Source organism: Raphanus sativus, chromosome 6 (genome assembly GCF_000801105.2).
Source record: "Raphanus sativus cultivar WK10039 chromosome 6, ASM80110v3, whole genome shotgun sequence".
Lineage (NCBI taxonomy): Eukaryota > Viridiplantae > Streptophyta > Magnoliopsida > Brassicales > Brassicaceae > Raphanus > Raphanus sativus.
Genome location: NC_079516.1, coordinates 25,267,391 through 25,292,582, shown reverse-complemented (window position 1 = coordinate 25,292,582; position 25,192 = coordinate 25,267,391). Strand labels below are relative to the sequence as shown.

Sequence of the window (25,192 nt, the reverse complement as noted above, 5' to 3'; positions counted from 1 at the left end):
CACTGAAGCTAAACACATCACCAAATAATTAGAGAGATTCTTCAAGAAATTAAACAGAGAAATACCAATATTGAACAAGGATAGAAGAAGGCACGTGAATAATCCCACTCTTTTAAAAAGAGAGAATTAGTTCAATATATCCAAGAGGAGCTCAAATTAGAGATATGCACATTGATTGACATAAGAGGACAAATGTGTACCTTTTTTGTTAGGATGAGACGAAAATATCCCTAATGCTTGACATAAAAATTCAGACCAGGACAAGCTTAGGGGATAGGTCTGATTCATGCTAGTTCGGTAAGTTACTTTTGTGCAGAGTAGATCTGTTTTTATGACAGTTGAAGATAACTCATTTTCTACAACAATTCATTTTCTTTGATTTACGTGATTCAATATCTTAACTTTTCTTAAAATAATCAATATATTTTAGTTTTTAAACAATTGAGAAAAAATAACTAACAATATGATTATAATAATATAAAAGGATTACTAGAACACACTATTTCTTTTTACGACGACCAAATAAACTATCTTTCCACCATGATATAATCATATGGCTAACTCATTTTTATATAATATTTATAGCTTCGCCAATAAAAACATATATCCTACAGATTTCTCTCTATTAGTATTAAAGTAGAGGAACTACAAGCATATAAAAAGAAATATATCTGGGGGATCTTCCAATCTATATAATAGCGATGAAAAACACATGAAAGTTTCAGCTAATGTAATTTGTAACCGCTAAGACATAGTGTTATATTATATAGAATCGAATAGAACATGTATCAGATAACAAATTATATATCAGCTAATAGAACATGTACCAAATAATAAACTATCTATCAATTTTTTTATACTAAATAGATATCAGGTAAGACAACATGTACCAGGTAACAAATATTTTATCAGATAATAAATCATTTATCAAACAATGTATTAACTTACAAAACCATGTATCAACTCATTTGTCAGCTACCAAACCAGATATCAAATAATGTGCAAACTGACAGACCATTTATCACCTACATAAACTATGTATCAGTTAACGAAGTCTATGTAGCTACCAACCATTTATCAATAATTTGGTATCAAACTATGTATAAGCTAAAATAACATATATCATGTAGCAAATTATTTATCAGATAACAAAGTATTTATCAAAAATTGTATCAATTCACAAACCATGTATCAACCAATTTATCAAGTAACAAACCATGCATGTACAAGTAGAAAAACTATTTACCAAAATATATATCAGCTAATACACTATGTAGAAATTAACAACAAGTATTTTATAAAATCTTATTTATTTTTTAAAAAATTGTCGTCTAGATAAGTTAGTGAGAAGGTGTTTAACTCAATAATTTGATCATTAGTTCTAAGAATCCACTCCATTTCATTTTTTCACTTGGCTTTTTTGCTTGGAAGAAGCTCTGGACTCCATAAATTTCCAAAAGAAAATTATTACAAGACACATTGAAAGATTTGGTTCGAACATAAAATTTGTATTTTACCAAAAAGATTTGTAGTTGGACATAGCTAAAATTAAAAGGTTAATGAAAATATGGTGAATTTTCAAAATGATATGAATGTCAATTTTTAGAGATTGGTATAATAATCAGGAACTGAAATTAGACAAAAAATTATAGATCGTGTAAGTGAGAGGAGAGAAAAAAAATTATGTAAGAAAATGATATAGAGATAGATATTTTCAAAAAATCTCTCTCTTTTGACTCCCTTTTTTGGGCAATTTTTCGCTCTCTTTTCTAAAGGAGAATATTCTCTTTTATAAGGAAAGTGGAGCTTTTTGTGAGATTTTTTTCTCTTTTTGTGGTTGCACAAACAGAAAATCTTGGTTTTTTGGTTAGAAATTAAAGGCTCATAGGTGTTTTGGTGTGATTTTACCTAGGGTTCATCAGCCGTCAAAACACTTTTCATATTTTGAAAGAACAAGGTATCATTTTTGCTAGAGTTTTGGAGTGGAAGTATGAATCTGAACAAGGTTTTTGCAACCATGTCGCTGGAGGAGGAGGAAGTACCGTATGAACTCCCGGATTTACCACAGTTTAGTGCAATTGAGTGCAACAAGATGAGTATCATTGGAAGACTAGTCAACCCTGACTGTCAAAAGATCAAGGATCTTATCCTTGATATGCCAAGGAAGTGGCAAGTGTATGATATAGTGCGGGGAGTAGCTCTATCGTCTACTATGTTTCAGTTCATCTTTAAGTATGAACATGATCTAGAGGAAGTGATGCGCAAGAGAGTATGGACTTTCAATGAATGGAGCATTGTGATTGATCGATGGATGGAAAAACCACCAGAGGATTATCTTAAGTACCTGTTGGTGTGGGTTCAGATTCGCAATATTCCGGTTAATCATTACACTAAAGAAGCCATTGAGGCTTTTGGTGATTTCGTTGGTAGAGTGGATGTAGTTGCTTTTGATCCAAGTAAGGCACAGACGCAGGATTACGTTAGGGTTCGTGTCTTCTTTGATGTCTCAAGACCGGTAAGGAAGACGAAGGTGATCAATCTTCCTAGTGGGGAGACAGTGACCCTTCGCTATGATTTTGAGAGACTACAGAAAAGATGCTTTCACTGTCAACGCCTGACACACGAAAAGGATAAATGTCCTGTACTGATTTAAGAGAGAAAAGATCAAGCTCTGAACCGTAGGAAGAGGATCATGGAAGAGAAGGAAAAAAAGGTGTTGATGATCCAGAGCAATGATCCCTTGTATGGGGTTTTGAGTGAGGAGCAAGTTGGTGTGGATATTGCTACTGGAAGGAGGAAGATCAACCCGGAGGTTCTCCAGAACATGAGAGAATATATCCTAGCGGCTGAGGGAGGAGAAAAACGGGTAAGAGAAGAGCGTGTCAGAAACTCTGTTATGGACCTCGAGAAAGATCTGTCGGGGCAGAAGACTTTTCTGAGATTGGAACCTCCACCTTTAATCACATCTGAGATCGAGAAGGATAGAGGTTTGGTCTTTGATTATGCATTGAAAGACAAAAATGACCGTCTGTCGGACCGTGATGTAGTATCAGCTCCGGTTTACGGCAGAAACTTGATCTCTGACTCCAATCACGTCGTCTTTGATGGTTCAACGGGTTTTAGCACTGGTTTCACAGATGCTAGCTCTTCCGGGACCTCAAAGATGAGGGGTGGGAAGCATTATCGACCACCGAAGAAACAGAGGAAGTTCAAGCCAAAAGTTTCAGAACCTGATGGAGTTACGGGCCAGTTACCACATCGAGAGGAACCAGTTGAAAAGGGTTTCCTAAAGAGAAGAGCAGAGGCAGTTGCTGGTGTTTTTTCAAGAGTCGCGAGAAGGTCAAAATCTGAGGTGGTCCCGAATGGGGGACTGCCCAATCAGTAATGCGCATACTGAGTTGGAATTGTCGAGGCTTGGGACGGTCTCAAGATTCGACAATTCCCCGTCTCAAGGAAATACGTCAAATATATTTCCCTGAGATTATGTTCTTGATGGAAACTAAGCAAAAGAAAGATATGGTGGTTGATTTACAAGTAAGTTTGGGTTATGATAGATTAACAGTAGTGGATCCAGTGGGTTTGTCTGGTTGTTTGGCTGTTTTGTGGAAGCGTGAAGTGTGTCTGGAGGTTAAATATGCTGACAAAAACATCATAGACTGCAGGATAAGATGCAGAGATCACAATTTTTATGTATCCTTTGTCTATGGTGAACCAAGTCAGCAAGGAAAGAGGAAGGTTTGGGAGAGGTTAATGCGTATTGGTGCAGGAAGAAAAGAAAGTTGGAGTATGGTTGGGGACTTTAATGATATCCTGAATAATGGTGAGAAGATAGGAGGTCCGAAGAGAGGAGATGCATCTTTCTTGGACTTCGCTGAGATGCTTAATGTGTGTGAAATGAAGGAGCTAACAGGTTCAGGTGATAGCTTTACATGGGCTGGCGTGCGTTGCAAGAAATACATTCAGTGTAAACTGGACAGATGTTTTGGTAATAAACGATGGAGACATGATTTCCCATATGCTACACAGACGTTCATGGAGAGACTTGGATCAGACCATCGACTTGTGATGGTTAATTTACTCAGTGAGAAAGACAGGAGAAAGAAAAACTTCCGTTTTGATACACGGATGGTTGGACGAAACAGAGTGTATGAAACGATAGATTGGTCGTGGAGGAAAGCAAGATGTGATCGGAAGTTACCTCTTCTGCATAGTCTGGGTGAGGTGAGAAAGGCCCTTGGTAAATGGAAGAGAGAAAACAACCTAAACTCCAATGAGAAGATGAGAAACTTGCGTCATGAGCTTGAACTGGAAACTTCATCTCTTGCGCCTTGCTGGGACCGTGTGCATGAGCTTAAGGTTAAGATCGGTAACACTTTCAAGGAGGAGGAAGACTTCTGGATGCAGAGAAGTAGAGATAAGTGGTTAGTGGTGGGAGATAACAATACAAGCTTCTTTCACGCTTCAGTGAAGGCAAATAGGCAGAAAAATCAGCTCACAAAACTTGTGGATGATTCTGGTGTAGAAGCTTCGTCGACTCCTGAAATGGGAAAGATTGCTACTGCTTACTTTGACAACCTATTCTCATCATCTGGCTCGGCTGATTTAGTCACTTTCTTTGCCAGTTTACCTTGCAAAGTATCAGAAGAAATGAATTGTGCTTTAACTAAGGAAGTGAGTAATGAAGAAATCAGAGATGCAGTTTTCTCGATAAAGGCCTCGAGTGCGCCTAGGGAAGATGGTGGGCAGATTACAAAGGAGGTTAGAAGTTTCTTTCAATCTGGTACCTTCCCGGTGGAGTGGAACCTTACACAACTATGTCTAATTCCAAAGATTATAAATCCGACAAAGATGGTTGACTTGAGACCCATTGCTCTGTGTACGGTTCTGTACAAGATTGTCTCTAATGTATTGGTGACTCGTCTCAAACCGCTTTTGGAACATATTGTTTCACCTACACAGTCTGCTTTTGTGCCTAAAAGACTTATTACTGATAACATAATCATAGCGCATGAGATGGTTCATGGTTTGCGTACACATGAGAGGATCTCAAGAGAACATATGGCAATCAAAACCGATATGTCCAAGGCATATGATCGCATTGAATGGGACTACTTGGAGGCTTTGTTAACAGCTCTGGGCTTCTGTAATAAGTTCAAGATGTGGATAATGTTTTGTGTGCGATCTGTATCTTATACGGTCCTCATCAATGGTGAGTCAAGCGGGAAGGTGACCCCTAGTAGAGGCTTAAGACAAGGGGATCCTTATCCCCTTTTCTTTTTGACATGTGTACCGAAGGCTTATCACACCAACTAAATGAAGCGGAACGGAGAGGTTAGATCATTGGTATCAGTTTCTCAGACAATGGTCCGGCTGTACACCATTTATTCTTTGCTGACGACTCCCTCCTGCTACTGAAGGCGACTGAGGAGGAGTGTGAAGCTATGTGCCGAATCTTAAAGGCCTATGAAAAGGTCTTTGGTCAGATGATAAGCTTTGCTAAGTCAGCAATTACGTTTGGTAAGAAGGTGGCAGAGGCAACAAAACTAAGAATCAAACAGATTTCTGGTATCAGTAATGAGGGAGGAACAGGAAAGTACTTGGGTCTGCCGGAGTGTTTTAGCGGCTCGAAAGTGGAGATGCTCCAATATATTCATGAGAAGATGACCTCGCGTTTCAACAGTTGGTACTCTTTCTTCCTTTCGACGGGTGGGAAAGAAGTCTTACTAAAGTCTGTGGCTATGGCAATGCCGGTTTTTGCTATGTCGGTTTTTAAACTCCCGAAAACGACCTGTCAAAACCTCACTAGCGCAATGGCTAACTTCTGGTGGAATGCGCAGGAAGGTAAAAACAAGTTGCATTGGGTCTCATGGGACAGAATGTGCCTTGACAAACGGAACGGAGGTTTGGGTTTTAAAAATATTGAAAAGTTCAATCAATCCTTATTGGCTAAACAGGGATGGCGCCTGTTGATGGACCCTGAATCTTTGTGTGCTAGAGTGTTGAGGAGTCGTTATTATCCTGCTGGTGAGTTCCTTGCGGCAAGTATAGGCGCTCGTCCCTCCTACGCCTGGAGAAGCATTTTGTTTGGAAGAGAACTACTGGTGAAGGGGCTACGGAGGAACGTGGGTTCTGGTGAAAGTATAAACGTGTGGCTGGAGAAGTGGCTGTTTGTTGCTGTGCCTGTAGCTCCGATGAGAAAACAGATTATTTTTGATTTGGATTTGAGAGTCTGTGATCTGATTTGTCCACAAACCAAGACGTGGGACAGAGGGAAACTGGAGGAAGTGTTCTTTCCTAGTGATATCGAACTGGTTATGAAGATAAAGCCAACTTTTGGGCAGAAGGATTCCTACGAGTGGGTACACAATAGATGGGGAGCGTACTCGGTGAAGTCTGGCTATTGGCTAGCTTGCTCTTTGGATCAGAGTGAAGTTAAGAATTTGGCTCTGTGTAAACCATCTTTGAATGACGTACGTAGCAAGATTTGGGAGGTTAAAACGGTGCCAAAAATCAAAATTTTCATGTGGAAAGCTATGTCTAATGCTTTAGCTGTGTCTGAGGAGCTGCGAGGACGTGGTATTAAAGTGGACCCGCGATGTCAAAGTTGTGGAGAGGTAGGAGAAGATATCAATCATGTGTTGTTTACATGTTCTATGGCTCGTGTGGTCTGGGCTACTTCAGGATTTCCTTTTCCTCCTAGAGGTTTCGAAAATCAGAGCCTATATGAAAACTTTAATTACCTGTTCATGTGCGGTAAAAACAAGGAAGTGCCAAAGGATTTGGTGGTTTGTTTCCCATGGATTCTCTGGATGATATGGAAAAACAAAAACGCTTTCGTCTTTGAAGGGAAAGAATATGATGTTGTGGTAACGGTAGCGAAGTGTTTTGAAGAGTCGAAGAGATGGTTTACTGTGTGGGAAGAGGCAAAGAGGCTGGAGAAGGATAGTAATCAGAGAATTCATGAAGTGAAGAGGTGGAAGCCTCGGAAAATGGAAGAGTTAAGTGTAATGTGGGTGTCTCATGGCTCAAAGAATCTGGGCTGGCTGGTGTAGCTTGGATCGTAAAGAATAGTGGGGGTGAAACTCTGATCCACAGTAGAAGAGCTTTTAATGGGGTGACGTCTTTAATGGAGGCTAAGCGGCTGGGATTGACTTGGGCAGCTGAAAGCTTCAGAAGTTGTAGGTTCAGAAGTTGTAGGTTCGATAAACCAACCAAAGGCTTGGCCAGCCTTTCGAGCCTATGGTGAAGAGATGCGGACGACTTTGCAGAAGGTACCTGATTGGAAGGTAGCTCTGGTGACGAGGGCAGAGAACAAAGGTGCCTTTCTGATAGCTCGGAGTGTAACAAAGGAGAAGAGGTTGCAGTCGTATGTTGCTCGAGGAAGTCCATCTTGGTTAAGGAACTTGCTTGGGAATGAAGCAAGAGTTGCCTGAATCTTGGAAGCGATTCTTTGGAAGTGTTTTTTGGAAAGCCTGTGTTTTAGGCATGGGTTTTGTTGGTTTTCTTTCCTGTTTATTTTTCATTCTCGTGATCGAACCAGAACCCTTTTCTTATTTCTAGTTTCAAAGAGTTAAAAGAAAATGATAAAGAGATAAGAGAGAGAAAATGGAAAAAAAAATAAATAAATAAATAAATCATTTGTCTGACACACTTGCACACATATCTGGTAGGATGACATATTGCACAACTACGCATGAAAGATGAGAGTAGAATGGTAGGGGTATTTTCGGAATAAAAATGAATTAAAGAAAGAGGAGGTAGTTCACTAATATAGGTTGGGTTTGTATGTATTCCCGCAAATTATCTCTTTTAAAAACTAGTCTAAAACAATTATGAAAAGTCATGCGTTTTGGCATTTATGATTTTTGGAATTTTGGATTTTTTATGTACAAGGAAAAGAAAAAACAACAAGACAAAAATTTGAATTGTTTGATGGAAATGAAAACAACTTGAAATTTAAACACAACGTTTCTACTCATTTGCATGACTCCAAATTATTTTTTTTCTCTTACTTTGATTGGTAAACAATACAAAATTGTTAGTAAACATTTTTAATACGTTTTTGTTCTAAACCTTATTAGAAAAATTAAAACCTTACTATTTATAATATTGAAATATTCAATCTTAGCATAAAATTTTGTCTCTCATGGCATAAAACTATGTATAGTAGTGACCTACTATACATAGAGTTATCTTAGAGCCAAAACAATGTTTTCCACCAATTCGGATCAAAGAAAGATAGAACAATAAGAATCTCATAGCTCTCAAAGAAAGATAGAACAATAAGAATCTCATAGCTCTCAAACCCACATATATTCTACTTGTACCATATACTTTAGAACATAGTGGTTCCATTCACAATATAAACCTAAATCCAGTGAAGTAGATTAAAGACCCTTTTCATATAAGAAAAGAAATAGTGGCCCAGAAATAAAATTAAATTCATTTGAACCAACATAAATCTAATTGCAAAGCTAAGTATGGTGAGCTCAAAAGTTACGATCTTTGATATTTGATAGAAAAAACAAAACAAAACAAAAGACACTGGCTTATTCTTCGCTTATATAATGTTTGAGTTTCTCTTTAAGAACATGTCAAAATTTATGATTGAGAAGAATGAAACGATGAATTTCACGATAATATTTACTTACATATTTATAATTGCTGATTCACTGTCTAAAAGAAAAGAGAGGATGAATTTTATGGGGAAATTTTGGAAAGAGTGGGAGATGGAATTAATTAGAAGGTTAATGACAATGATTGAATGAGAGGGAGTTTTGTAACAGTGACGGCCTTCTAAACCAAGTGAGAAGAACATCAACAGATTCGACACAGAGGATGGCTTCCACCAGAGATTAGCCAGCAATATTCGTGATTGCCTAGAACTCTATTGTCTATAACAAAAGCTGAAACTCTATGAAGACTTTTTTGACAAAGCAACTATTGAGATAAAATTGCTTGTTTTTAAGAGGAGAACATTAATTGATCAAAAGCAGGGAATTATGCGATCTGAATTTATAGATTTTGTCCATTTCGCTATCAAAATCAAACACCATTAGATGTCAAATTCAGTTAACAGAAACATAAATATAAAGCAACCAATACCACCACATTTCTTCTAGACTAGTAACAAATCAAATAATGCCATGAATCCAATAAAACAAAACCCATTCAAAAGCTTATATGAATATAATAATCAAAAACAAAAAAAACTAACCCAAAACAGAGGCAGGTTAAACATGTGAAAAATTCAAAAATAAATACTTGTTCACTGAGAGGAGTGCAAAGGAGACACTGTAAAGAGATTGATTGCTAGCAGAGTGTAGATTCAACGGTTTCTGATTCAGACACCATTGTCATCGACACCTGAAAAACAGTAGAACCGCCATTTATGCAAAAGGTTGAAGATTTTGTCGAACATACAAACTTGGAACTGGGCCAGTGCCTACGCTTTGCTTTGTACATGCATGAAAAAAAATGTGGCACATCAGGAGAGAAGTCAAGTTCACAGAGGAGATGAATCAACAACCAGCGATTTTCACCACAAATACCACTCCCTCCAGCGTCCTGTCTACCCAGCTTCCTTCCATCTCCGACAAACCTTTGCCTCTGGATTAGTCGCCATCGTAGTTAAAAAAATCTTTTCATATTATATGGGTCTCGAAAACGGAAACCTTCAACCAGTTGTATAGATTTTCTAAATACAGCTCTTATGTCTGAATCAATTACAAACATAAAAAAAAGAGAGTAAATGATTAATTAGTGTGAGGAATGGATGATGTCTTTATACACAATGAAACGTTGAGACGTTACAAAGAGGTGATCATCGATTTACGATTTCTGAATCTAAACAAAGAAAACGAAGAAACATAATTTAACAATGGGTCTGAAATCTAAAAGCTCAAACATAATTTCGACAAAACCTTATTTATTTAGATGCCAGCATAAATGATTTCAAGATTAGGGGGTCTCAAATTGTAAAACCCAAATCACCCAACATAAAGATTTGTAAAACACGCTACGACCTAAAAAAAAGAGAAATGCCAAACAATTGAAATACTAATAAACACCAACTAATCTTCATAAAAGAAAAATTCATATTCTTTCCGTTTACTTATATTTAATTATTAAAATAACAAATGGTATTCATCTCAAATCTATTTAGATATATAGCTAAGTGATAAAATAAACACTAAAATGATTTTTATAAGTGTAGAAATTGATGAATTTTATTCACCGTCTTATGTACATTTTGAAATAAAATTTTATTTTTGAACATATTAGAAATTTTAAACATATCAGTATAAAATTCTATTATTTAGTAATAAATTATGTTAAAATATCATAAAATGATGATGATATATGTATATAAATTATTTAAAATTTTGTATTTGTTTTATTTATTGTTTCATCAATAATTATTTATTACTCTCTCTGTACCATTTTAAGTGATGTTTAAGCATTTTTATTTTGTTCCATTATAAGTAATGTTTTCACATTTCTAGATAAAATTTAATGTCAATTGAAAATTTTAACCAATTACAAAATACTACATGTTTTTTTTATTGGTTAGACTGATTTTATTTAATGCAATTTTATGTAACCAAAATAAATTGCATAGAAATTTGTATTTTCTTAATCTTTATGTAGAAACCTTAAACACCATTTAAAATGGTACAGAGGGAGTAATAGGTTGCGATGTCAACAAATTAAAAACTTATGTGTCACATTAAATTTTTTTTTGCGACAATGTAGAAACGAATTAATGATATTTTGCATATGGTTACATAATTATACCAACAAAAGAAAAAAAAATCAAAAGAAATGAAAGGATAAATTAAAGTAAAGGAGGAAGAGGAGGGGGAAAACAAAAGCAAAGCAGCTCCTTTCCCATTTCAGCCTCTCATACCCTTCCAATCTCTCTCAACCCGCTCTCTTCGGCAAACCCTCAGACGCAAGATCAAATCCTTTTTGCCTCTAATTCCTTCCTCGAATCAATCGATGAGCCGGAGCTTATGATCTCGAATTGTGAGAACCTTTTGTCCCTTTTTTATCTTTAAGATCAATTTCGATTTATGTAGGATTTAGTCTCGTTAGATATGATCAACCTGCGTCCTTTATGTCTCATACCGTTTCAATAGCTCAAGATGATTGAAGATGATATAATGTTTTTTATTTAACTGCCTTGTGTTTGACCCGCCAATCAAAATCAAAGCTTTAAGAAAGCTAATGATCGGTCTAGGATAGAGTTAAAAACTCATGTTCTAGAGAATATAGAAAACTATATCTGTCCTGAAATTAGGCTTATAGAGTTATAGATGCTGGTTTTGGTTCTAAGCTAAGCTGTTAAGTCCAGTCTTAATTGAAATGTTCCCACTTCCTCATACTCTTTGTTTCAAACTCAGATTAAGCTAATCAGGCTATTGATCGGTCTATGACAGAGTTAACACATGTTATACAGGAGATATAATCTAGATCTGTCCTTTGGTTTTGATTCTAAGCTATGTTTTTTTCTGAGTTATTGCAGTTTAAAGAGACTGGGGATGGCTTGTAACGAGGATACTAATGCATCTGCACAAGAGGATGCTAAGAGTGAATTGGAGTCTGGTCGGTTTCAGGTAGATAGTTTAGAAGGTGAGCTTTTGGATGTCAAGGCTTGCCTTGAGTTCGGTTCAGAGGAAGACGCCAGGAAGGAGTTAGGTGTTCTTTCCGGTAGGGTGAGAACGGCTGCGACAATGTTGCGGTGCTTGAGATCAAAAGCTACAGTCTTGGCCATTCCTGATTTATCTCATGGTGTGGAACAGATGGGACTTAAAGACGGTGGTTTGTCTTCTTGTGAAGATGCATTGTCTGAGGCTTATACTAGTGAGATGCTCCAGTCCATAGAGATGGTTACCAACGTGCTTGAGTTTCTTGTTAAGAGGGTTTCAGCAGCAGAATCAGAGACTGCTGTTCAAAAGGAGATGGTGATTTTGGGAGAGGAAGAGCTTAGTAAGAAGACAGTCCAAATCGAGAATCTGGCGGTGAAGTTACAGGAGATGGAGCGGTTTGCTCACGGGACGAATAGTGTTCTGAGCGAAATGAGGGAAAGGATTGAGGAATTAGTTGAAGAGACGATGGGACAGAGGGAGAAAGCTGTGGAGAATGAAGAGGAGCTGTGTCGTGTGAAGAGAGAGTTCGAGTCGCTTAAAAGCTATGTCAGTACTTTCACCAATGTCAGAGAGACACTCCTTTCGTCTGAGAGACAGTTCAAAACCATCGAAGAGCTCTTTGAACGGTCAGTTTTCATTTTTATCTTCTTTATGCAACGTTTCATCCACATCTCAACTGTTTGTGGCTTTTGTTGATGGTGAGAGACAGGTTGGTGAGTAAAACGACACAACTAGAGGGGGAGAAGGCGCAGAAGGAGGTTGAAGTACAGAAACTGATGGAAGAGAATGTGAAGTTGACGGCACTTCTTGACAAGAAAGAAGCTCAGCTTCTAGCTTTGAATGAACAATGCAAAGTTATGGCTTTAAGTGCATCCAACATCTGAACATTTATTTGCTTTTGTCTTCGCCTCATCTCTCTTGTTATTAATTTTTTTTTGAGACAAAGACAATGCTTTCGCAGAAGAGAAGATCTTCCAGATTGTTGCAAAGCTGCGCTTACTCTATTGTTCTTTTGTTTCAGATAAAAGAAACATTCTTGTAACTTTCTCATGGCTTATAGAGCCTTCTGGTCCCATCTTCTATTGTTTTTCCTCCAAACAACGGCAGGTAGTTCTTACGCCTGGGTTTCAGACGGCAGGAAGTACGATGTTGTTTTCCACCAGTTTCATCTTTCATGGTTCTCCTTCAAAAACGGCAGGCAGTCCTTACAGACGGCAATCTGGTTTAGTTTTCTACCAATTCCATCTTTCATGAGTTTTGCTCCAGAAATGGCAGGTAGTCCTTACGTCTGAATGTCAGACGACAATTCCATTTTTCAGGGTTTTTCCTCAATAAAACGACAGGTAGTTCTTACTTCTAAATATCAAACGGCAGAGAAAACCGATTCAGTTTCCTATCAGTTCATTTTCTATTTGATTCCCTCCAAACAACGGCATGTAATGTTCATCAGACGGCAAGAAGTCCGAGTTAGTTTTGTCATCGTGACAAAACCATAAATGACGTGGTAAATAAAATAAACCAACACTCTTAACCCACGTGTCGCCTTGTTCCGTACGTAGAGACTGTGCGTAAAGTTCAGAGAGAAAGAGGAACCGTCGTTCAATTTCCGAATCATGGAGGATTCTCATGTCGACATCTTGTCTGCCTCTAAGCCGAAGCTACGCATTGGCATTGATGGTGGCGATGATAATAAGGTATATATACATACTCTGTTGTTCGATAAACCCTAATCCGACGAAAGATTTTAGGTTGCTGAATACGACGACGTTTTCGTTTCTGCTCTTGTTTCTGGGAACAATGCAAAGTTTCGATTTTTTGTAGAATTGGAAAAGAAGGGTCAATGGCGTTGAAGTCTCTGTTCCCATTGTGTGTGGATCGATTGCTTTTTTCCGTGGCAAGAAAGCTAAAGAGTGAGTCTTTTTCTTCCCTAACTTTACCATAAAGTTTCAACCTTTGACCTTTTCTTATGTTTGTTTATTAGATACCGAACACATAACTGGACTGTCTATGTACGTGGAGCTACAAATGAGGATCTTGGTGTGGTCATAAAGAAGGTCATCTTCCACCTGCATCCAAGTTTCAAGAGCCCTACTAGAGTTGTTGACTCGCCTCCTTTTACTTTGTCCGAATGTGGTTGGGGAGAGTTCAAGATCGATATCACCGTCTTCTTCCATTCTGATGCCTGTGAAAGGAAGCTAGAGCTGTGAGTTATTACACTTTGTTGGATTGTGTGTTTCAGTGGATTAAGTTGTGGTCTATATAAACTTCTTCCAGGTCTCACTTGTTGAAGCTGAACCCGGAGATTTACAGTGGTCCTCAGTCTCCCAATGTACCTGTTGTCACTGAGTCTTACAATGAGATTGTCTTCCCTGACCCTTTTGAGTGTTTCCTCGCCCGTGTGTGTGATCACCCTGCTGTCCACGTCTCTAAGCTCCCAGAGGGACTCAACCTGCCTCCTCCAGGTGTGTTCTTGTTATGGTCTCTAGCTCGTTAAATTGCGGAGGCATTGATGATTATCTTCACTGTAAATGTTGCAGGAGACGCTGCTGATGAAAGTTACTATATGATGAAGAAAGGAGACACCAAAGACCATCCTCTTAGCCATTGGTTTTTGAAGTTCTCAGAAGCAGATGAGCTTTTCAAACTTAACGCAACTCGTCAGAAGGTTTTATGCAACTTCTCTCACATTGTTTGTGTGTATTCTTGTTTGGCTTTGTTTTGAATTTCTAGGATATGGTTACTATGTAACAGGTACAAGCTGATATCGCCGAGCTAAAAAGACAGTTGGTCATGGTAGATGCGCAACCTGAACAGTTTTAGTCATCCTCTGGCTGTGGATGTTAACTTTTGCTAGGAAGTTTTGTCTGATAAACTTTGTATGGGGTGCAAAAACATTTTCTAACGGTTAGGACATGTAAAGAAAAGACCATTTTATTGTCAAATATGGTTGTATGTGACCAAGTACAAATGCATATGCTTTAACTCATCTTGTTTGCGTCTCCCTCAAATCTTTCTTTTGCCATACACTAGCTGCAAGTTTTTTTGTTAATCAAGTTTCACTCAGACATAGGCACGAGAGGTTTGTTTGGATCCATGATGTTGTCCAACTTAGAATTCTAGAGATAGCTTTCTATCTTTCATGCATGCCTTGTCTGTATAGCAGAAAAGGCAGTGGAAGAAGCGAGTAAGGACTTCAAATACTGGCATTTTCCTTGTCTTCTATATGAAACTTCTTGATCGGTGTATTGTCATTTTCATTCAATAGAACATGTGGGGATGCGTAAATTTTAGGCGCTTGCAGATTTTTTTACTTTCTTTTCTATGTTAGAAGGAACACACATTCAGTTCTCGTGGATAGGGACGACTTGTGACAGTGACATTTGTCAGGCTCTTGTCTGGTGAAGCTCAAAGATTCAAAATAATCACATGTGAATTGGAAACCGAAAGAGAGAGAGACAGAGATGTCAAATCGTTGGTTTTATCTGTGACCATAGAACATGGGAAATCAACTTCCCCACCTTAGGTGATCCAAAGAAAATAAAATCAAATCGGTGGCTCATATTGGATGGTGTGGAATATATGTCTGCTTATGTGTTATGACACTCTTAGCTTAGTTGGTGTTGCTGGTGATGTTTTAGGTTTTTGGATAGTAGCCCACATGGGTGAGTTCTTATGATTTCAAGACATTGTTTTCGCACTTGACCTCTTCTTATATTTCTCTTGGCTTTTTTTTCTTTCTAATACTTGTCTTCTTGTTTCTTTTTTTCTTTTTCTTTGTAAATATTCTTTGTTACAATTTTTTGGTTAACTTTTGCAGAATTACATGTTGAACATCAAATGTCTACTCTTTTTCTTTTACCTTTTTGTTGTTGGGTCTACGAGAGCACCTACAACCATAGTTTTACGAAGAATTCAATACATTTAAAAGAAAAAAAAGAAAAAAAAATTAGGAGAGAGGATGGAAAAAAGTTCTTCTATCAAGATTTTTTTAAAAACACATTATATCTCCACATAACACTTGCAACCTATATATTGAATGGATTTTTATTTTACAAGTAATTTTTAGTTGTCTAATTATAATTACTAAAATATTAATATTTTTTGCTTTAAAAACTCTTTGAAATCTCTATAATATTATTTGAGAAGTCAGTTTTCTATGTGTCGCGTTCACGTTAACTCTCAGGATAGTTGATTACAGTGATACCTTTAATGAATTAAAAATATTACATTCATATATTATTATTGAATTTATTATTTAGTTTCCTTTTTAATATTTTCAAATAACATAAGTAAAGTTAAAAAAAGATTAAAACGAAAATATATGTATATATACAATATGATTTCATTAAAAAGGGAAAGTTCACAAAATAAAAATCTTCCATTAAAAATATTTTTAAATAGCATAAATGTAATTTCTTTAAACTTTTATGTTTGTGGAACTTAATATAACCATAATCAAAATACCAAAGCAAATCGGAATTCTCAATTTTAAATAATCAAATAATTTTCAGTTTATCATTTAGTAAATCTAAGGCATAAAATTATTTAGAATTTATAAAATATTTTAATTATTATAATTAGTGATATGTGTTCATAAGCTTCCAAAAATGTATTAGTGATCATCGCTTTATTTTCTAATATATTGTTTAAAGAAATCAACATATAATTTGATAAATATTATGAAAATACATGCACATTTAAATGATAAATAAAATTATTTTCTTTTACTTAATTATAATAAAAATAATTATAATTTAGTTTGAATTTGAAAGAACATATCTAACTCAATATACTCACAATATGAGTTATTTGAATCGTCCAACGTATATCTAATATCATAGATTTAACTATAATACGAATATATAATTTTATAATAATAATTTATTTTATAAAAGTAAACTATAGGATGACTCAAAATATATTAACAAACTGTTTGAATTTAGGTTTTTTAAAATTTTATTTATATGCATGAGACTGTAAAATATTATCGTTATATCAATTTATGTAATTTGGAATTAGACACTTTAGTTTATTTTTATGTCACTTTAAGCATAATATATATTAAGTCATACATAATCTTCCTCAAATATATTTACACATCTAAGACAACAACCAACACAAATGCAAATTAGAAAATTAATCATAATCTTAGTATATTTAAAATAAAAAGTATTATAGTTGAATTCAGATAAATATATGCAATCCAATATACCAAAATTAAATCGACTGTAAAAAAATCGATTAGATATAATATATCTAAAATCATATTTCTAATTAAAGTAATGTAATATTATAAATATCAATTATGCATAAAAATTATAAATTAAATTAATATTAAAGTATATAACAATCAATTATTATAGTATATTTCTTTTATAAATATTTATATCCGTGCATAAGCACGGGAAAATCACCTAGTTCTTATTGTTGGAAGTGCTCTAAGTTTCCTTTATTTTTATTTTTAAAATTCTTATAGGTTACAAAAGTGTTTTCGTTGCCAAAATTAAAACTGAATTATGTAACAATACATTTTTATCGAGTTATAACTTATATCTATTCTATTAAAACTGAAGTACTAAATAATGTTTTTTTCAAATTTAAGTCCTTTTACAAGTTTATTTTCATTTTATAACATATTCTAACCATATCATTTATTCTATTTTCTAAATAATTTGACAGCATTTATTACATAAATACAAAACATAAATAACTATTCTAAAGTGTTTATTACATTTTGCATTTTTTTCATTTTTTAACTAATTCATTAATTATTTTTACCAAAAAAAAGATCAACAACATTTAGGGGGTGTATTCAACCGAGAGTTTTAGGTGATTTGTATTAAAATGACAAATCCACTGTTATTCAATCATGAATTTTAAAAACTCATTTAAAATCCAATGTTATTGAACTTGACATTTCGTAAAGTACTCTGAAATCCACTGTTATTGAAAATATTTTAAGTTGTGGAGTTTTAAAATTTTGAGGTGATTTTAGGTGTTTGGGTAGAGTTTCTTAGTTAAAAAAAATAAAACTCAAATCTCATAGTTTTAGGTGATATTCTAGAGTAGTTTAACAAAAATCACCTAAATCTCTGCAACTTATTCAAATCATCTAAAACTCCATTAAAAATCAAATTACATCAAATGTTAAATTGAATACACCCCCTTATTTTACATGTTAACCATAATAATTGACATGTTAACTACAAACACATAATTCAAGGACGGACAGTCTAGTATGCAGTGCAAGAAAGCAATTGTCATTTGTCATCCATATGTATGTGGAGCTACTAGTTTGGTTATATATATGAGTCTGCTTATGTTGCTGGTAAAAAAATCATAACAATTTGATAGGTTTAAATAAATTTTCTCATGAAAATAATTCAAAATAGTTAACAAATAGTTTTTTTTATTTGTTTACAAAATCAGTTAGGTATGAACATTTTATACTTATTCAGGTATGGATCAGTTTTTCGGGTACTGAGTTTTGAAGTTAGGTCCTGCTCGAATATTATAAATTTATGGGTGGGTTTTGAGTTTTTTCTAACTAATTATTTTTACCAAAAAAAATCAACAACATTTATTTTACATATTAATCATAATAATTTGACATGTTAACCACAAACATATAATTTAAGGGCGGACAGTCTATCATGCAGTGCAAGAAAGCAATTGTCATATGTCATCCATATGGATGCGGATATACTAATTCGGTTGTCTATATGAGTCCGCTTATGTTGCTAATAAAAAATCATAATAATTTGATAGGTTTAAATGAATTTACTCCTGACAATAATTCAAAATAGTTAACAAATAGTTTTTTTATTTGTTTACAAAATCAGTTAGGTATGAACATTTTATACTTATTCAGGTATGGATCAGTTAGTTTTTTCTGGTATTGGGTTTTTAAGTTAGGTCCTGCTTATTATAAATTTATGGGCAGGTTTTGATTTTTTCTAACTAATTCATTAATTATTTTTACCAAAAACAAAATCAACAACATTTATTTTACATGTTAATCATAATAATTTGACATGTTAACCACAAACACATAATTCAAAGGGTGGAAGTCTAGCATGCAGTGCAAGAAAGCAATTGTCATTTTTCATCCATATGGATGCGAAGCTACTAATTCAGTTGTCTATATGAGTCTGCTTATGTTGCTGATAAAAAAATCATAATAATTTGATATGTTTAAATGAATTTGCTTATGGCAATAATTCAAAATAGTTAACAAATAGTTTTTTTATTTGTTTACAAAATCAGTTAGGTATGAACATTTTATACTTATTCAGGTATGCATCAGTTTTTCGGGTATTGAGCTTTTAAGTTAGATCCTGCTCGAATATTATAAATTTATGGGCGGGTTTTGAGTTGGGTCCTCCCTTATCAGGATGAGTTCGGTTCTGATATATAGAAACCTTAAAAAAACTAAATAACCAATGTATTTGAAACATGTTTAAATATTTGTACCAAAATAATTATATTACTCGATCCGATTCGAGTTTTTTGAATACAATTAGTTATATGACAACATATCTAAAATATTTAACATTAATTATAGAGATCAAATACTAATATATAAAACATAAAAGCACAGATGCGCAGATCAACCTCGAGATGATTTTGAAAAACAGGATAAGATAATAGTGATCAAATATGATCTTCAATGAGTAATGGACACATGTCATTGAACATTTGCAATAATCGGACTGACTCTTTTTGTATGCATTTTGTTTCGATTTTTTTCTCAACATCAACATTCATTTCATCAAGTAACTCTTTTGTATGCATTTTTTTTTCAGAGTTATCTTGCACCACTTTTATCTTGCACTATTTTTCATGATTTATACCCTTTATATTTTGACATTCCTAGGTTTTTATATGACAATTTTAACCACATTGCCTCATGTTTTAATATATACTAGATTCTGACCCGCCCTTTAAGAGGGCGGGTATATTTTTTGTTTTACTTTTTTTGAGAAATTTAATTTTATATTTCTGTTATTTTTAATAATATTTGTATTTAATATTAATTTAATTTAGTAAATTTTTGGTAAATATATTAAATATGTCAAGTTGTATAGATATATATTTGTGCCATATGCATATAAGAGATTATTTTGAAACTTTATTCTTAAAGTTTGCAACATATTATATTTTTTAGTAGTTTCCTAACATAATTAGTCAAGAATGTTTCATACCCAAAGAATCTGATTTGGAATCTACTCGAAAATCAAAGTCTCGTGCTCTGTTAGACTTGATCTATATACTTGAAAGGTTCTTAAAATGTTATATCCAAAAACCAATATCAAATCTAACCCGCACCGAAAACCAATTTTTTTTTTAAAAATGTCTTAAGAATTTTTTTTTAATATATTCTGTTAAATATATTTACAAATGGGTTGATATGTTCTTCACTAACTTTAAGTAAAATCACATTTAGTAAATATTTTTTTTCGAATAACCTATTTAAAACCGGTTAAACTAAAATCCATAATTTTCACCGTCTAGGGTAACAATTAAGCGGAGAACACTATGTATGGATGGGTGGTGAGGTCACATATTGACTATAACTGGTCTCTTCATAAGTATATATTTTTATAAATAATAATTCCATAATAATAGCAACTTAAATGGTTTTAGTAATCTTAAACTTACTTCCAAAAATATACTTTGTAGATCATAAATTTAAATTTGGTATATGTATGTACCAAATATGAGTTTGATATTTGTTGTTTGTTGCCTTATACATAGCCCATAAAATTGGAGTTTATAAGTGGCTGTAGAAGGTGGTTTCGTTTTTTTAAAACAGAAGGTGGTTATTTACGTTTTCTAGATGCAGTTGTATTTAGTTATGTCATTCAGTTATATTTTAGATGTAGTTATATTTTAATGTGGACATAACCTTTATCAACTGGTCATGATCCAATTTTAATAGTATTGATTATTTTGTTAAAGTATTCTAAAGGTCTTGTAAAGATATTGTAAGCAATTTAAATTTCTGATGTTTAATATATTCCAGTGGCACATTTGTAAATACTAAAACAAACTAAGATGACCTCAAAATAAAGTCTCATATTTCAATTGTAAAAATGTTATTAGAAATGTTAATATATATTTAAACAGCTAAAATAAAAAATAAGTCTGTTAGAAAAAAGGTTTACAAACTACGACGTTTAAAAATTAAAACAGACTATCTATGCAAATCATACCTGTAACAGTCATGATCCATTTTCAGTTTCAAAAAAAAAACGTGTCAGGTATGATCCACCTTGGTCTTACCCTCATTTACATCTTCTACTCTACTCCTCTCCACCTAAGGAGAGCGTTTCTTTAGAATCCATCAAAAATGGTGATCATGGCAAAAGTAAAAAACTATCTTTTTTTTACTGAAAAAATCTATGTTACCTGTAAAAAAATGTGATACAGAAGTTTACAAAAAAAAAAGTGATACAGAAAAGAATGATTTCAAAGCCTAAACAAATTGGCAACTCGAGAGACGTTTTGGTTAGGTTCAAAGAAAAAAATGATTGTAACATGTCACGTCTTTTTTTTGGAGGGAGGATGATGGAGGATAATCCTCGTATATAGTGATAGGAAAAGCATAATTAATTAAATGTAGGTGTTGTTGTTTAAATAAGAAGAATTTCTGTTGGTTAAATAAAAATAAATTAGGAAAATACAAAATTTAATATAAATCATAGGTTTGAAATATTCAAGTGGTAGAAATCCGTAAATATTATTGAAACAGAAGAGCACCTAAAAAAAAAGTCTTCTGTTTTAATAGTATAGATAAAATATTCAAAATACCATACATCTCCTTCACATAATGGAAACTGCATACAAAATTACGTACGCTGTTGAACATCGTCCAAACTAAATAGGATATACACTTATAGATATAGTCCAGCTAAAGCATTTTGATGCGTGTGTCCTCCAATAGTCTTCTGATCTCTTGGAAACCTGCATTCTGCATATTTTACAAGATATACCAGAGACACTCGAAGGATATATACCAGAATACACCAGTTTGGGTCTCGTATTTAAAAGCCAATGATGTATTTTTAAATCCAACAAAAAATCACAAACCATCCCTTATGGGACCTATTTTTATTTTTTATGGCATCTTGTGTCCTGAATCTTAGTCCTTCCATCACTCTTTTCCAAATCAACAGCCACTTCCATTAACCAAATCGTGTCAGTTGGAATAGATTCGAACTCCTGCATATAAAACCAAAACTCATCTTGTTTAAGTTTTCAATAGTCTTCCATTCGCCAAACAATACATTGATTCCCCAAAGATTTCAAATAGTTATTCCTACAAATAGCATGAATTTTGATCCCCTGAAACAAATTACATTAAAATAATACATAAATCATAATCTCAGTAAAAAAAGCTTAAACCAAAAACTTAAAAATGTGGCAGCACTTATTTACCTTTCTGTCTGCAAATATGATCCCTAAAGTTTCACCAAATGACTTTGGTTTCAATAAACCAAGTTCTTTTCCATGGCCTACTTTCATCTAGGTACATCATCTTTTTCTTAGAAGACATTATATGAGAAATGAAGCTTTGAGTCTAGATGGCGTGTCTTGTTTGATTGTAGATCGTCAATATATAAAAGAAAAGTAAAGGCATCAGGTTTAGAATATTCTCATTCAATTTAGTTATAAAATAGAGGCCGTGAGTTTAGGAAAATCTATTATCTTGACAACCAAGTTTATTCAAGTTATGAAACATTAGATTTTCTGGTATATTATTATCGATATTTCAGTTACCAAATTCACGCTTTCTTGTTTTGATTTTATGTTATTGTCACGTTGAAGATATGGGAATATATGATTGGCTGGGTATTTATGATTTAGATTATTCGTTATTGTTAAGTATAAAAATAGTAAAGATTTTGTTTCTTATACTAAATTTACGGGACTTTAGAAAATATATAATAGTTGCCTAAATATTAGCCTTTTATTTTCTAGTAAATATTTTTTTTGGTTTGTGATTTACAAAGATCTGCAAATTGTATACGTTGGCCGAGTATATTGAACAGTTGGCCGAAATCTTTTTGTTTAGTGATTATCCATATAATTAGGCTGCTGTGTTAATTAAAAAAAATAAAAAAAAATAATGAATAAATTAAACATGATTGTATTTGGGGTTTAGGGTTCGTCTCCACACATCTTAAATTTAATAGCTTCGGTATATATAAAGTGACTGAACATTTTTTGTCACATTATTATGTATAATTTTGAATAGAGCAGGATGTGTGTTGATAAGATTGCAATCGATTTTAACTAAATAATACTTTAATAAAAGTGAACTGAATGGATTTCACAGTTGAAGAATGTATAGATCAAAATGCCAAAGCTTAAATGTTGAAGCATCAGTGTTGATGGGACATGATGATATAAGTTTCATAAAAAAATGGTACATTCAGGAAATTGTCCCGATGGTTTAAGATTGCATACACAATGGTCCATCAATGTATTGCATACACTTGTTTAGTTACAGGAAAAAAGGGAAACACCTTTTTTTTTTTTAAAAGGTGCATTAAAAAGAAAAGCGTTGAATATAAGATAAATAAAAACATTGTTTTAAAATAAAATCAGTGGCACATCTCTGTAAATATTGTTAAAACAGATGGACACCTCAAAAAAGGGCCTTCTGTTTTAATAGTATAGACTAGACTTTGATCTTTGCGTCCACACGGATATATTTTTTAAAAATACGTTGTTATTTATTTTCATGTCATTATTATATATCTATATATGTTATCATATAATTAATCGTATTTTATATCTACCACCATAAAATTAATCATAAAATTAATAGTATTTTATACATATCATCATATAAATAATTACATATGTTATATTTTAAAACTCAGTGTGAAATATAAAAACCATAATTTAAGTTGGTGTTTGAAATTGGGCTTTTTATTGTATTTTTATTATATATATTGAAAACCTTTTTTATAATGGTTATTGGAAAATATTTTAGTAAAAAATAAAATTTTGAATATATGTATCATTTTGAATCAATCTTTGATATAAGTCAATTTTAAATTATTATTTTGATTTGAAATATGTACTTCATTTTTAGTAATATAGATTAAAGTAACTTTCTTAGTATCTCCAAATTTCCAAAATAGAATTTATAGCATATATTTTCACGATTACTTTTAATTAGTTGAATCAGTAAATCCAAACATTAGGGTGATGATTGTTTTGATGGTTTTTAAATTTTAATTTTTGGCTTTTGGATTTATTTTTTAGATTTTGTTTTTTAATTTTTAGTTTTTGATTTTGCAGTAGATTTTAGTTTTTGCGAAAACACGAATGGTGAGTTTTGGTTTTTAACTTGGGAAAATTAGATTTTTAGGACACTTTGAATTAGGATTTGTCACACCAGGATTTCTAATGTATTTTTTTGGAAACTAGGATTTTAATTCTTGTAAATACCAGAATACCCTTCAAAAATAGACTAATATGATTTTTTATAATACATTTTAGTAATCGATATTGATTAAAAATTAGATTTATTAGAAAAAAAAGAAAAAACATAAAGAAAGTTAAAAGTAACTAGGGTATTTCGCTTTACCCTTTTCACTCTGTCTTCTCCGCCGAAGCTCTCCACTCCATCAATGGCGATGCACTCTTTCTTGGAGTAAACCCTTTGTGATTCATCGGGTTCGTCGGCTCATTATCACTCTATCCTCGTTATCGTTATCCTCTTCTTCGTTCTCACACACTAAGCAACGAAAATCTTCTGTGTTCTTACCCTAGGAGTTTCGTCGGACGGTTACGAAATCGAAGTGTTCTTCCATCAGTTTCATCAAAATCTCACGTCTCTTCACACAAGATATTCGATTTCGTCTATTGATTCATTTAACCCTAACTTTTTGTAAACCTAATTTCTCATCTTCCTTAAACTGAAATTGGCATTTTTGACTTGATTAATCATTTTAGACTAGTTGTTGTCCGATTGTATTTGTATTTGATTGTATTTGTATCAAAACGATTTAGGGTTTTGGAAAGGGGGATAATTCGGGTTTTGACATCTTAGACTGTAGTTGTTGTCCGATTGTAATGTATCTTGCTCTGAGAAATTTTAGAATTCAGTGGAAAAGAGGAAATTTGAGTCTTGATAACTTATATCATTTGCTGCCCGATTGTGTATGTGTTCATGTAGAGTAGATGTTGTCCGATTGTAATGTATATTGGTCTGAGAAATATTAGAATTCAGTAGAGTAGATGTTTTCTGATTGTAATGTATGTTGTCTGATTGTAATGTATATCTATTCTATTAATTTAGACTCCTACTTTTTATCTACTTCAAAATGTTGTCATTTAAGTTTTGAACATATTAATATTTTATTAGAAATAAATATAACATCCCTTAAAATTCTGTTATAATATATATCATGTTTGCTTTCGAGTGAATATTTGGTTGCTAGGATCTAGGAAGTTAATTTTGTTATAGTTTAATAAGAGAATACTAATGGAAATATTTGTTATACGTATATACATTTAAAGGA

The 25,192-nt window shown here is 33.4% G+C and overlaps 5 protein-coding genes across 5 annotated transcripts; all 5 read left to right on the top strand.

Annotated features, from left to right (window-relative positions):
• The first annotated feature begins 2,017 nt into the window (after window positions 1-2,017).
• On the top strand, window positions 2,018-2,653 carry LOC108808192 (uncharacterized protein At4g02000-like). The gene has a single exon (XM_018580375.1). The coding sequence runs from the start codon at window positions 2,018-2,020 to the stop codon at window positions 2,651-2,653; it is 636 nt and encodes a 211-aa protein (XP_018435877.1).
• Window positions 2,654-2,692: 39 nt separating this feature from the next.
• On the top strand, window positions 2,693-3,385 carry LOC108808191 (uncharacterized). The gene has a single exon (XM_018580374.1). The coding sequence runs from the start codon at window positions 2,693-2,695 to the stop codon at window positions 3,383-3,385; it is 693 nt and encodes a 230-aa protein (XP_018435876.1).
• On the top strand, window positions 3,385-7,433 carry LOC108808190 (uncharacterized). The gene is made up of 3 exons (XM_018580373.1): window positions 3,385-5,226; window positions 5,418-7,046; window positions 7,161-7,433. The coding sequence occupies exons 1-3, from the start codon at window positions 3,385-3,387 to the stop codon at window positions 7,431-7,433; spliced, it is 3,744 nt and encodes a 1,247-aa protein (XP_018435875.1).
• A 3,406-nt stretch (window positions 7,434-10,839) lies between these two features.
• Window positions 10,840-12,696, top strand: LOC108806093 (uncharacterized). Its single transcript, XM_018578120.2, has 3 exons — window positions 10,840-11,028; window positions 11,528-12,277; window positions 12,361-12,696. Exons 2-3 carry the CDS (start codon window positions 11,544-11,546, stop codon window positions 12,533-12,535), a joined length of 909 nt encoding a protein of 302 aa, XP_018433622.1. The 5' UTR covers window positions 10,840-11,028; window positions 11,528-11,543; the 3' UTR covers window positions 12,536-12,696.
• Window positions 12,697-13,166: 470 nt separating this feature from the next.
• LOC108809919 (transcription initiation factor TFIID subunit 14) lies at window positions 13,167-14,637 on the top strand. The gene is given in 6 exon segments (XM_018582054.2): window positions 13,167-13,345; window positions 13,473-13,561; window positions 13,633-13,854; window positions 13,926-14,113; window positions 14,189-14,316; window positions 14,403-14,637. Coding segments are annotated over 6 exon segments (801 nt in total). The 5' UTR covers window positions 13,167-13,264; the 3' UTR covers window positions 14,496-14,637.
• The last annotated feature ends 10,555 nt before the right edge of the window (window positions 14,638-25,192 follow it).

Excerpts from the sequence above, each read along its gene's own strand:
- LOC108808192 (XM_018580375.1), top strand. The coding sequence starts at position 2,018 with ATGTCGCTGGAGGAGGAGGAAGTACCGTATGAACTCCCGGATTTACCA.
- LOC108806093 (XM_018578120.2), top strand. The coding sequence starts at position 11,544 with ATGGCTTGTAACGAGGATACTAATGCATCTGCACAAGAGGATGCTAAG. Across the intron at positions 12,278-12,360 it reads ATCGAAGAGCTCTTTGAACG|GTTGGTGAGTAAAACGACAC; the intron begins GTCAGTTTTCAT and ends GGTGAGAGACAG.
- LOC108808190 (XM_018580373.1), top strand. The coding sequence starts at position 3,385 with ATGCGCATACTGAGTTGGAATTGTCGAGGCTTGGGACGGTCTCAAGAT. Across the intron at positions 5,227-5,417 it reads ATGGTGAGTCAAGCGGGAAG|GCGACTGAGGAGGAGTGTGA; the intron begins GTGACCCCTAGT and ends CTGCTACTGAAG. Across the intron at positions 7,047-7,160 it reads CAAAGAATCTGGGCTGGCTG|CTGAAAGCTTCAGAAGTTGT; the intron begins GTGTAGCTTGGA and ends TGACTTGGGCAG.
- LOC108808191 (XM_018580374.1), top strand. The coding sequence starts at position 2,693 with ATGGAAGAGAAGGAAAAAAAGGTGTTGATGATCCAGAGCAATGATCCC.